The 13,437-nt window shown below is 37.0% G+C and overlaps 2 protein-coding genes and 1 long non-coding RNA gene across 3 annotated transcripts; 2 read left to right on the top strand and 1 right to left on the bottom strand.

Moving 5' to 3' along the window:
* Positions 1–1,405: 1,405 nt before the first annotated feature.
* Positions 1,406–2,125, top strand: LOC111799314 (pEARLI1-like lipid transfer protein 1). Its single transcript, XM_023682827.1, has one exon. It carries the CDS (start codon positions 1,462–1,464, stop codon positions 1,888–1,890), a length of 429 nt encoding a protein of 142 aa, XP_023538595.1. The 5' UTR covers positions 1,406–1,461; the 3' UTR covers positions 1,891–2,125.
* A 1,536-nt stretch (positions 2,126–3,661) lies between these two features.
* Positions 3,662–4,479, top strand: LOC111799092. Its single transcript, XR_002815766.1, has 2 exons — positions 3,662–4,083; positions 4,177–4,479. It is a non-coding gene; the product is annotated as an uncharacterized LOC111799092 (long non-coding RNA).
* Positions 4,480–6,196: 1,717 nt separating this feature from the next.
* On the bottom strand, positions 6,197–8,771 carry LOC111798181 (adenine phosphoribosyltransferase 5-like). The gene is made up of 7 exons (XM_023681186.1): positions 8,493–8,771; positions 8,327–8,436; positions 7,883–7,975; positions 7,653–7,802; positions 7,230–7,288; positions 7,081–7,153; positions 6,197–6,430 (listed from the first exon to the last, which is right to left on the bottom strand). The coding sequence occupies exons 1-6, from the start codon at positions 8,582–8,584 to the stop codon at positions 7,082–7,084; spliced, it is 576 nt and encodes a 191-aa protein (XP_023536954.1). The 5' UTR covers positions 8,585–8,771; the 3' UTR covers positions 6,197–6,430; position 7,081.
* Positions 8,772–13,437: the final 4,666 nt, after the last annotated feature.

Genomic DNA, 13,437 nt, shown 5'->3' with positions numbered 1-13,437 from the left:
CACGATTGGTTGGTTGTAATGCACCACTTGCATCCCTTTCAATTCATTTAACGTACCCACTACTCCAAAAACACGGTATGTAAAATCACTGTCTCCACAAAACACGTCTCCCGTAAAAAAAAAAAAAAAAAAAATTCTTCTTATGGTTACTGTAGGAATGGAGAAACTGCAAAATAGTATGATATTGTCCACTTGATTATCCAGACTCCCTCCCAACAATCATCTACTCGAACAAAGTACACCATAGAATCTCCCATGAGGCCAATGTAGCCCTCGAACAGCCTCCCTTTAATCGAAGTTCGACTCTTTTCTTTCGACCCATTGAAAAAGTACATTATTTGTTCGACACTTGAGTCACTTTTGACTACAATTTCGAGGCTAGCAACTTCTTTGTTCGACACATGAGAATTCGATTAGCATGACTAAGTTAAGGGCATGACTTTAATAAACATGTTAGAAATCATGAACCTCCATAATAGTATGATATTCTCTACTTTGAGTATAAGCTTTCGTAGTTTTCCTTTTGGTTTCGCCAAAAGTCCTAATACCACTGGAGATGTAACAACCCCAAGTACAACGCCAAGAGATATGGCCTTTCCCTTTTTGACTTCCTCTCATGATTTTTAAAAAGTGTTTGCTGGAAAAAGTTTTCACACCCTTATAAAGAATGTTTAGCTCTCCTCCCGTCTCGTGTCCACCCTCTTCGGAGCTTCGCTTCCTCGATGGCACATCGTCCAGTGTTTAGCTCTGATATCATTTGTAGAAACCCAAGCCACCGCTAGCAGATATTATCCTTTTTGGGCTTTACCTTCCGGTCTTCCCCTCAATGTTTTTAAAACACATTTAAGGTTTCTACACAGTTACAAAAAATGTTTCGTTCTGTTCCTCAACTAACATGGGATCTCACAGTAGATGTATTTCTTACTTGTAAACTCATGATAGTTTTCACACCCTCATAAGAAATGTTTCCCTCTCCTCCCGCCTTGTCTCCACCTTCTTCGGAGCTCCACCTCCTCGTTGGCACATCGTCCAGTGTCTAGCTATGATATCATTTGTAGAAACCCAAGTCACCGCTAGCAGATATTGTTCTTTTTGGGCTTTACATTCTGGTCTTCCCCTCAATGTTTTAAAATACATGTGAGGTTTCTACACCTTTACAAAGAATATTTATGGGATCTGAGAGGAGATGTATTTCTTACTCGTAAACCCATGATCATCCCTTTAATTAGCCAACATAGGATTCATTTCCGAGCTACTACTACAACTAGTTCCATTAGATACCTTTTCTCAAATAATTTGTGATGGACAAAATCCCAAACATTTTCCACACAACAATCCAAACATTCCAACTAAGACCATTTTCATCCTCTTCTACAAGCCTCACTCTTCACACTAGTTTAAATGAAACCCCCCACTATCCCTCTAAGCTCAATCCCCTTAGAGCCACCCCCATAAAAAAAAATGGCCTCCAAATCCCTCTCTCCACCCATCCTCCTCCTCTCTCTCCTCCTCTGTTTATCCCTCTCCGCCGCCTCCCTCTGCAACCAGCCCAAAATCAAGCCGTCGCCAGCCAAAAAGAAACCGGCAATCCCCAAAATCATCCGCCCGCCGTCGTCATCTCCGGCAGTACAAACAGCTTACTGCCCAAAAGACACCGTGAAATTCAGTGTGTGTACCAACATTCTCGGAATCGGCAGCCTCATCGGAACCCCTGTTTCGAGCAAATGCTGCAGTTTGCTTACTGGGTTGACGAATCTTGAGGCGGCGGCTTGTCTTTGCACTGCAATTAAAGCCAATGTTCTTGGAATTAACTTGGATGTCCCTGTTTCCTTTAGCTTGCTGGTTAGCTCTTGCAAGAAATCTGTGCCCGCTGGGTACCGGTGTAAATGAAGCCGATAAGAACACTGTGATGGAACCTTCTGGAATGTTTGTGCTTTGTTTTGTGGGTCTTGTTCGTTATTGTTCGTTGTTTTCGTTCATGTTCTTGTTTCATTTGGTCGTGTTTTTTCATGTTTTGTGGGTTTATTAAATGTTCTTTTTCCCCTCTTGATTTCACTCATCATTGCTCTCGTTCAGTGTTAATAAATTTGTGTACTACTTTCTATCAAATTCGTTCGATTTAGACTCTATATTCGTATCTCATTTTGCACGTGTATATCGTTTACTTTAAATGTAGAGTAATATACGTTGAGACGCTTAACGTCAACAATATCTATAATGTCCGTTATGAAGAGGTTTCCACACTCTTATAAAGAATGTTTCTCTCATTCATGTGGATCTCATCACATGAAATCTTTGTTTCTCTCTCCAACAGATGTGGATCTTACGGCAGAAAGTGTTGAAAGTGTTTATTCATCTCTCTAACTGATGTGGATCTTACCTATGTCTTTGCTGGCCCACCACCCCGTGTCTAGCTCTGTTACCATTTGTAACAGCCCAAACCCACTACTAGGAGACATTTAACGCCGATAATATTCGTATCAATTCAAACCCACTACTAGTAGATATTGTTCGCTTTAACTCATTACGTATCGTTGTTAGCCGGTGTTTTAAAAATGTGTCTTCTAAGAAAAGGTTTCAACACTTTTATTAGAAATGATTTGTTCCCCTTCCCAACGGGATCTCATTACCTACCTCCCTTGGGGGCCAGTGTTCTGACTGGCTTATAAGAACCCAAACCTACCTGATGTGGGATCTCATAACCTACCTCCCTTGGGGGCCAGTGTTTTGGCTGGCTTATAAGAACCCAAACCCACCGTTAGATTGTTACTTTGGTCACTCATAACCTACCTCCCTTGAGGGCTAGTGTTCTGGCTGGCTTATAAGAACCCAAACCCACCATTAGCAGATATTGTCTACTTTGGTCTGTTACGTACCGTCGTCAGCCTCACAATTTTATTAGAGAAAAGTTTGTAACGTCGAAAATATCTGTAATGTCTGTTAGGAAGAGGTTTACACACTTTTATAAAGAATGGTTCGTTTCTCTCTCCAAACCTACCGCTAACAGACATTTAACGTCGATAATATTTGTAACAGCTCAAACCCACCACTAGTAGACCTTGTTCGTTTTAGCTCATTACGTGTATCGTCGTTAGCCTCACGACTTTAAAACGTGTCTCTTAGGAAAATGTTTCCATGCCCTTATAATGAATGCTTCGTTCCCCTCCCCAACCGATGTGGGATCTCATAACCTACCTCCCTTGAGAGCCAATGTTCTTGTTGGCTTGTAACAACCAAAGCCCACGGTTAGCAGATATTGTCCACTTTGGTCCGTTACGTATCGTCGTCAGCCTCACGATTTTAAAACATATCTGTTAGAGAGAAGGTTCCACGCCTTTATAAGAAATGATTCGTTTCCCTCTCCAATTAATATAGGATCTCACAATACCTCAACGTTAGCAGCATACATTCAAACCTATGGTCATTTCGTTGAAAAGCTACTTGTACAGATCTAAAGGCTCAAGCGGGTCGCAGAAGTGTCTCGACTCCACATTGGCGTTGAGACGCCATCCTCTCGGGATTTGAGTTCAATTTTATTTTTGATTATCTAAAACGCTTCAATTAACACGAAGTTGATTGATCAGTAGCAAATAGACCAATAAGAACATGATTAACAATATTAGCATGAAATTAGACACATAAATAGCATGTTTTAGGTGATATCATTAATCTCAACTTCTCCCGATAACACGTTCTAGTGATTTTGTTTCTATTTTCTACCATGATCAGCTAGATCTCTATCAATTTGTTCATGATGAACTCTATATAGCGACTTTATTGAATTAAATCATGAACATAGGCTCTTTACAATACGATTCGAACCTGTTACCCGAATATCATACAAAAATCCCATAGAAAAAGCGAATGTTCGCGGCAAATCGGAATCGCGGCTTCATCTGGCCTCCCTGTTTACGAAATAGGTCTTCCCCGCCATATCTGCCGTCTGCGATTCTCTTGTGATTCCTCATTGAATCACCGATTTGATTACCTCGATTAGGGGAAATTAGGGGGGAGAAATTTCCAGAATGATCGCCTTCGCCGCTGCCATTGGGAATCGATTGGAGCCCTCCTCCTCGGAAATCGGTATATTCTAAACATCTTGATCTTCGCTAGTGTTTGTTTTAAGATTATTGTACGCTTTTTTGCTTTTTCTGTTTCTGATTTGATATGATATAGCTTTCGTTGGAAGTTTGGTGTTTTGTGTTCATAATGGATGCGGCACTATTTGGCCATAGGATGCTCACATGGAGTGACGTTAGGGTATATGACAAGACAATGCCATCTTAGGCTTCTTTCCAAAATCATGGGATTCTGATCTTATAGTGTGATATTTGAATTGAATATCTCTCTAGTGTTCTTCTGTGATGAAATTTTCTGTTTGAAATGATTTCAATTCTTGCACTGATCCTCCTCTTGAAAGGTTCATTTGCATTATGATTGCTGGCATTAAATAGATTTCTGGACTGTTATCTGCTAGAATTGCCTTTCATTTACGTTGAAAATGTAAGACGTCTTACCTAAAAAGCAGCACGAATTTCTTATGTCGACAAGCTGTTCCCATCTCCTGTCAAACATGTCGCTCACAGATCTTGGGGAATTTGTCTGTGCATAAAAATGTTTGCTTCTAAACATTATCATAATCGTGGGTAAACAACCATCTAGCCTGGCAACGTTTGTCATAAAAGATCGTGTAGATATTGTCATCTTTGAACTTTCTCTTTCGGGCTCTCCTTCAAGGTTTGTAAAACACGTCTGCTAGGGAGAGGTTTCCACATCTTTATAAAGAATGTTTCGTTCCCTTCTCCAACTGATGTGGGATCTCACAATCTACCCCCTTTGGGACCAGCGTCCTCGTTGGCACACCGCTCGGTGTCTAGCTATGATACCATTTGTAACAACCAAAGCCTACCACTTGTAGATATTGTTCTCTTTGGACTTTCGCTTACTGACTTCTCCTCCTCAAGGTTTTTAAAATGCCTCTAATAGGGAGAGGTTTCCACGCCTTTATAAAGAATGTTTCGTTTCCCTCTCCAACCAACGTAGGATCTCAAAATCCATCTCCCTTCGAAGTCCAGCGTCCGTTGACACTCATTTTTCTTTCCAATCAATGTGTTCTTAAGTTTTTCTGTTGATGCTTCTTCTGGGTTCAAGTCCTAATAGCACATTGATGTCGATAGAGCCTTGGGCCTACGAAGTGGGCTCGTCTTCTTTTCCTTAAAAAAGCTGGGTTCAAGTCCTAATAGCACATTGATGTCGATAGAGCCTTGGGCCTACGAAGTGGGCTCGTCTTCTTTTCCTTAAAAAAGCTGGTAATATGCATATACACTCCTCAGATATGGAAGTTACATGCTTTGGCCCATAAATCATTATATCTTCTCTGGCTGTGGAAGTAGATTTTGAAAATATCCACAAGAAGCCCTCCAACAGGCTATTTTGGCGCAGAGGGAAAGGATGTATTGGTTGTATTAGTTGGGATGTACAGTCAATCAGGATGCTTTTCAAGAGGGTTTAATCAAGCACTTGGAGAAAAGGCCAAGAAAGGCATGGTTCATTGTGAACTGCTTGTGGGTTCCATTTCATTAACTCATCCTGAAGGCTCAGTGAAACAGTAGAACTGATAGGCTAGGCTGTCTTTCTTCCACCACCTCTCTTTATTACCCTTTGCAGCTCATCTCGAATTGTCGATCCTAATAGTTTGACTGCTAAAGGCTTATCTCTCGGTGTTGCTTAACGATTGTCTGTAGTGTACCCTTCCCCTCCCGGCATCTCTCGTTTCAACCCGGGACAGCATTGGTCAAGCCTTTTAGTTATATTTTGATTGTGAAATCTGTTAGGAGACTAATTGTGGGTATGTTTCTAGCTTATGAGGGATGAGGTTGAGTTGTCCAAGCTGACAAGAACTTGAATGGGATGGGTGGGCATAGAAGATGAGTCAATAATAGATGAAGAATCCAGGAAGTTGCTATCAGATATCTTCACAGATAATGCTAGATTGAGGAAACCACTCTATCATGCTGTCAGAATGGAATGATTGGATCCCAGAAATTTGATTGGACGGAGCGGTCATTTCATAAGATGCTCTTTCTTGTAAGTAAATTCATCATCGCTTAGTTGATAGAACAAATAGATTTTTTTTTTTTAACCCAAATATCTCCATGGAAGATCAGGAAGGAGCACAAAAATTGGATCCTCTTCATGTACAAAATCATGGGATTTTTTTTAATATCAGGATCTGAGAATACTCTGTTCATTCCATTCAAGATTTTGTTGAAATAACATGACACATAATTTAGCACTAAAGAATACTACACAATGAACCCACCCAATTCATTCATCTCTCCCTCCCTCCCTCCCTCCCTGTTAGCTCAAGCATCATCTTCTCAATCTCAGCCTAAGCAGAAGCACGTTCGTCGTCCATGTCCACACCCACCTGCATCAACACAACATGTTTATTAGCTGTTGTTCAGATGTCTAGAGGATGGTGGTAGAAATCATTCTAAGTAATCGAAAATGCCTAGGGAATTCAGCCCAAACACACCGCTAGCAAATGTTGTCTCTTTGAACTTTCACTCAAGGTTTTTAAAACAAAATGTTAGGGAGAGGTTTCACACCCTTATAAGTAAGATTTCGTTCTCCTCCCCAACCGACGTGAGATCTCACATATGAATGGAATCCAACAATTATGATGCAACAACCCAAGCTCGCCATTAGTAGATATTATTCTCTTTCAGCTACCCCTCAAGTTTTTTAAAACACATCTACTAGGGAGTGATTTACACACCCATATAAAGAGATTATCCTCTTTGAACTTTCCCTCAAAATTTATAAAACGTTAGGGAGAGGTTTTCACAACCCTTAACGAAAAGTTTCGTTCTCCTCCCCAACTGACGTGGGATCTCACACATAGAACCTCCATGAATAGGGAAATTGGAGAAATCAAATCTTCGAAACGACTACTCATTCGTTTCTTTTCGTTCTGGTTTCTTGTTTTTTTTATTCGGCTTTAGCATAATATCATTACCAAGTTGTGGTAGTAAAAAACAGAGCAAGCATGGAAGAAACAGAGCATCGAAACTGTACCTTAAAAACAACCATCCAATTGGCGTGGTTCAACAAGGATATAAAGCGGCTTTCCATTAAGCCTGCGCTGTCCCTTAATTACCAGAAATTTCAAAACCCTAAGTATCGTTAATCACACAATTAAACAGTTAAAAAAACACCTTAATTACCTTAACTTCGCGTAATCCAACCACACAACCACATTCAACCACTTCAGCACCCATCCGTTCTACCAACAAGACAGGAAAAGAAACAGTAAATTAATTATAAAACTAAACGAAATTATTAAGATCATAATGGACCCATCAAATCTTTAATTATCTATTACAAGATTTCGAGGCAAACATAATAATGATGAATGATAATCATTTTCAACAAGAAATCTTAAACCCCATGATTAGTAACCCCATGTTTTATGTTCTTGTTCAGAACAAAACCATGGATTCCACGACCTTGCTTTTAAGGTTAGCAAAGCATCAAAAGTCAACAAAAAACATCCTTAAATTAAGGAATCAAAACACAACAATAACAAGATTATGTTCTTAAGAACAATTCCAAGAATCATAACCAGAAAACTGACAAAAAAAACATACCCAGAAGCCTGATTGCTGCAGATAAGGTTCCACCAGTGGCTACCAAATCGTCGATAATCAATGCACGTTCCCCTGGCTTCACAGCATCAATTTGCATTTCTAAGCAGTCATTTCCATACTCCAAATCATAAGCTTCTGAAATCACTTCCCCTAGTAATGAACACAACAAAAAACACATAAAAAAACAGAGCATTTAGGGTGAAATTCAAGGGTTTTTGCAGAGATTCTACCTGGAAGTTTTCTGGGTTTTCTTAAAGGAACAAACTTTGCTCCAATGGCTAACGCAATTGATGGGCCAAACATGAACCCCCTGGCTTCTACCCCTGCATTTCCAAGTCAAAACAGAGCCTTTTAATGGGAAAAAGAAGATCATAATTTCTTAGGAAAGCGTTTTTGTAAAAGGGTAAAGAGACGTGGACAGCAAAGTACAAGAAGAAAGTTTTAACTTTCCTTCAAAGAACACATCCAATAAACCGTGTAAAAGAAGAGAGAGAAAGACTAAATTCAGTAAAAAAAAAAATTAAAAAAAAAAACAGAGCAAAAATCAGGGGAGGATGAGAAAACCCAAGAAAGTTGCAAGAAAAAATCGAACAAAGAACAAAACAGAGAGAATCCTCAAGCATTGTCGGCAACACCAACACTAATCCATGAAGTATGGAGAAAGAAAACCGAACCAGCGACAACAGAGATGTTCATTCCCCTGTAACGATCGACAAAAATGTCGACAGTATCCTTAAACGCCTTATGATCCAGCAANAAAAAAAAAAAAAAAAAAAAAAAAAAAAAAAAAAAAAAAAAAAAAAAAAAAAAAAAAAAAAAAAAGGCAAGAACAGGAACGAACCAGGCTTGGGGAAGTGAGGAACTACTCGAATGGCTTGAGAGATTCCTTGGAGCCTTGGGTCGCCCTTTAAGCCATTCTCTGCTGCAAACATTTTTGTTTTGTTGTTCCTGTTGTGGTTTGTTGAACTTGGATGAGTGGGTTTGTGTTTCAAAGAAGAAACAGAGGGTTTTAATGGAGGTTTTCAGGGAAAACCAGAATGAAAGGGGGAAGAAGGAGAAGGGAAGTGTATGGAAAAGATCGCTCTTATCTAAGATGTTGGAATAATGGAAGGTCTTTTAATATATTTTGGGGGTTGTTTTGTTTTGTTTATCAACGTTGTCCCGACCATAATACCTTGCTACACATAATTAACAACCTCAAATTTATCCACGCGAAACCATCCCACGTGTAAACCACGCCTCTCTCCTCCACTAACAAGTCAGAAGGCTTAAATAGTTCACGTGAGTAAGTAGATTTCACACTTTTTTAAGACATATTTTTTATCTCACAATCCACCTCCCTTCAAGTTTCAGTATTCTCGCTAACACATCGCTCAGTGTCTAGCTTTGATACCATTTATAACAGCTCATATTCACTGCTGGCAAATATTATCCGTTTGGGCTTGTTATGTGTTGTTGTTAGGCTCACAATTTTAAAACGTGTTTACTAGATAGAGGTTTCCACACCCTTACAAGCTTATAAGGAATGCTTAATTTTCCTCTCTAACCAATGTGGGACTTCACACACGTTGTTGAACTAAGCCAAAACTTTTAAAATCATCCCTATTATCACTGTTCTCAAGTATTTTTTTAGCGCGAATGTGCACTTGTATTTTCTATTTGATACCCATGTTAGGTTATAAGAGAACTCGAGCATAACTTAATTGGTGAAGTTATATATTACTAATCAAGAGATCAGAGGCTTAAATCTTCTCGCTCGTAGATATCGCTCAAACTAAAAAAAATCGTATCGAGTTAGGTTTAGGATTGAGTAAAAAGATAATTAACATTAACATATTGAAGTCGAAGATTCGGTATACTAAAAAAATCTCGAGTCAAAATAAAGAGAAATCGTAACCGCTTAACTCCACCGCTAGCAAATATTGTTAGTTTTGGCCCGTTTCATATTGTCATTAGCCTCACGATTTTAAAACGCGTCTGCTAGCGAGATGTTTCCCCATCTTATAAGAAATGCTCAGTGAGAGATGGATCTCGCCCAAATATGATTTTTTTTTTTTTTTTTTTTTTAAGGGAAAACTATAGGAATTGAGATTTAATATTGAATATTGTGTTAAATAATAATAATAAATAAATGATTAAAAGTTTGTTAGTGTGGATGTTTGAGTCTTTTGGGACATCAAAAGAACAAAGAATCCGACCGGAGGATTAAAAAGTGGAGCCCCGAGATTTTGACTATCTGACTCCAAATCCAGGGTCCGACTTTACAGAGAGACCCGCCCGCCCCGCCTCACCCCATTTCCCTTTATTTATTTATTTATTTATTTATTTATTTTTGTCTTAATAATTTCATAACATTCCAATCTTTTTCCAAACCCTATAAAGATTCGTACAAATACCTTTTTTATTTTTTATTTTCTAAAAACAACTTTCCATTACAATTTTGTCTCATTTTATATTATCAAAACATAAATAATAAATTACACTCTTTTCTATTTTCTAATAATATTAAATTTCTTTCTAAATATAATTACTAAAACAACCCTAACATTACTTTCCCTACCTCTACCTTCAAGTCTGTCACCTCTCCCGTCTTTCAGTGAATTGGGTCGGTAATTATCTCCTACAAAAAGTCTGATTATACCTTTTGTCTTGAAATTGATCGGTGTCAAGGTCAATTAGTTGTTCGACTGTAACAAAGGCCATGATACAGTCTTGCCTTTCGTATACAGCTTCAGTCTCTCGCACTTTGATGGCAGTGAACTTGTGATTGTGCAGCACTCACTTCTCAGCAACAAGTAAGTTAAGCTTATTCGTTCTCGCGTCACCTACAACCAAGCGACGTATGCTCGAACCTCTTGCCCGGGTTCAAGAAGAAAGTTTTAGAAAACAAGTAGAGAGATCTCAAAAATAGAGTTTTGAAAGCAAAATTTAAGAAATTGAAATTGGTGTTGTATGAGAATGTAAGCAAAAGTCAACAACAACCGACCTACTGCATATAACTATCAGCTACGGAGCTCATCCNAAAAAAAAAAAAAAAAAAAAAAAAAAAAAAAAAAAAAACATTTAATATAATATTCACTTTAACACTCTTCTTACACGAATGTGCATTAGTCATTTATAGCTCATTTATTTATGTATCTACAAAATAAATAAATAAAAATAAAATAAAAAAACAATAAATAATTAGGTGAAATTAAATAGGCAAAGATTGGATGGGCTGCCCAAAAAATCCTTTTAAAGACTCAATAAATATGGATGTGATGTATCGTTCACGAAACGATTTTGACAATTAATTAAAGCATTTATTGCAAATCAAATAATAAATTAAAATATCATACTTTCAAATTTAAATATTAAATTATTGCAACTATATCCATTAATATTAAATTATATGATATAATAATAATACACAATTTTAATTTACATTATATAAACACGGTCGATATCATTAATATATTAATATATGTGTGACGACGAATAATATATATTGATTAAATATATATATAAGATTCTTGTTCTTTAACTATATTGATCTTCAATCATACGATATCATAATTTACATGACATGACTACATCATGGAAAGATTTTTCTCTCGACCCATGTTTCAATTGAAGTCAACTTTCTCATAGTGGTCACTCCACGAACGTTCAGTGCTACACGGACCAAATAAGACATTTCACAATCAAATTGCATAAAAAGAGATCGTACAAGTATCGTTTCACCAAAATTATTGTATCGTAGGTCAACTTAAATTGGAATATAAAAATTTAGCGAGAAAATATTTAGGCCATGTGACAACTATGAATCGGCCGGGAATTAAGGGTAATAACTAAGACAAAATTAAATTCTCGTTTTTAAACTTGGCGAGTTATATTAATTTTTTTGCAATAAATTACGAGTAATTTTTTTTAAATATATATAATAAAAAAAAATTAGGCTCGAGTAATTGTTCGTTGTTGTGCTTTTAATAAAATTAGGAGGAAATTATATAATTAATTTTATAACGATACTCGATATCTAAACCGTTAAAATATAATTATTTAAAAATTATTGTATTTTAGATTAAAGAAAAATTATATTTTTTATTTTCAATTATATGATAAAAAATTATTGAAAAAACCAATTTGTTTATTTATTTATTTTTATTTTAATAACAATTATAAATTTTTTTTAAAATTGGGACGTGATGCCCACGCGCGGGGAATTTAAAAATGAATTGGAATGAGAAAAAAAGGACACAGCTTTAAAAAGAGTTTCAGTGAATCTAAGCAAAGCAGAGTTGAAAAGATGTGAAGATGAAGAAACCTTATGAAACCCACAAAAGTTTTGGAATCCTATGTTTCTCGATCTACCATAACCAAAATCACCTGTTCCCGATTCTACGAAAAGTCGTATAAACACGGTTCGGTTGTTCGTGGGTTGGGTTGTGTTAGGTCAATTAAGACTTTTTTGATATATTTTTAAATTCGGTTGGTTCGAGTCATTAATAATACACTCGAGTTGTTCCTGTGTCTACATGGAATAGTATAATCAAGACACAGTTGTTTGTGTTTTTAAGTTGGGTTGGTTCGGGTCATTAATAATAAATCTGTGTTGTTCTCGTATCTACATAGAGTAGTATAAACACGACTCGGTTGTTCGTAGGTCGAGTTGTGTGAGGTTGAATTCAGACTTTTTTGAAATATTTTTAAAGTTGGGTTGGTTCGGGTTGTTAATAATAAATTCGAGTTGTTCCCATAGCTACATAGAGTAGTACAAACACGACTCAGTTGTTCGTGGGTTGAGTTGTGTTGGGTCGAATTTTTTTGAGTTATTAACAATAAATTCGAGTTGATTCAGTTCAATTCAATCTAGTTTCAGGAAATCATATGAATCGACCCAATACATGTCGGGTTAGAAATCACGACGCTCCACAATGTTATAATATTGTCCACTCTGACTAGTCCTACTCTAACTTTAAAATGCATCTGTTATGGAGACGGTATAGTCTTACTCCTAGTGTCTCGCACTGCTTGGTGATTGACTTTAATACTATTTGTAATAGCATAAAGCCAATTGTTAATAGATATTGTCTGATTTAGTCCGTTGTATATCGCTGTTAGTCTTACGTTTAAAATTGTAAAATTGATGACGATAAGTGGCGGGTCAAATCGAGTAATATTTAGTTAAAGAATAATTAAGCCAAAGAATTAGTTAAATTATGGGGGGAAGAAAGTGAGTAAAAGGTAAAAGTGAAAAGGTGAAAAAAGAGGGTAATAAATGGATTCCTTCCAAAAAAAGGCGATAGAATTAGAGGGGGATGACAGAGAATCAAGTGGCAGTAGATTTTCAGAGAGGGGTGGTCCCCATCACAGCTAAGACAACGTGGCACTCCAAATGTCATCATGCCGTGTCATACGTAGCATGATGAAAAGACCTAACCCCTCCCCTAGACCTTTTTTTTACTTTGTCTTTTTCTGTCCATTGACCAAACTATCTCTTCCAAAATTTTCAAAAATTTAAACCCCGTGGGGCCCACTCCACCTAGATACGCTTGACGTCATCCTTACCCCCTCATAATGCCCAAATCACCCCTTTTATACCTGCCACGTCCCCACCCTAACCATCATTCATCCCATTTTTACCAATGTATTTACTTTTTCTCCCTAATAATTATACTTTTTTATATTTTATTTTAATTTTTTGTTAATAATCTTGAAATATCTTAAATTTTAAATATTAAACTTACATTTATTACCTACTTTAAATATTCTTAATTTAAACTATGAAAGTCTCAGCTAATTT

Source organism: Cucurbita pepo, chromosome LG07, assembly GCF_002806865.2.
Source record: "Cucurbita pepo subsp. pepo cultivar mu-cu-16 chromosome LG07, ASM280686v2, whole genome shotgun sequence".
NCBI lineage: Eukaryota > Viridiplantae > Streptophyta > Magnoliopsida > Cucurbitales > Cucurbitaceae > Cucurbita > Cucurbita pepo.
This window is presented reverse-complemented; position numbering and strand designations above follow the sequence as displayed.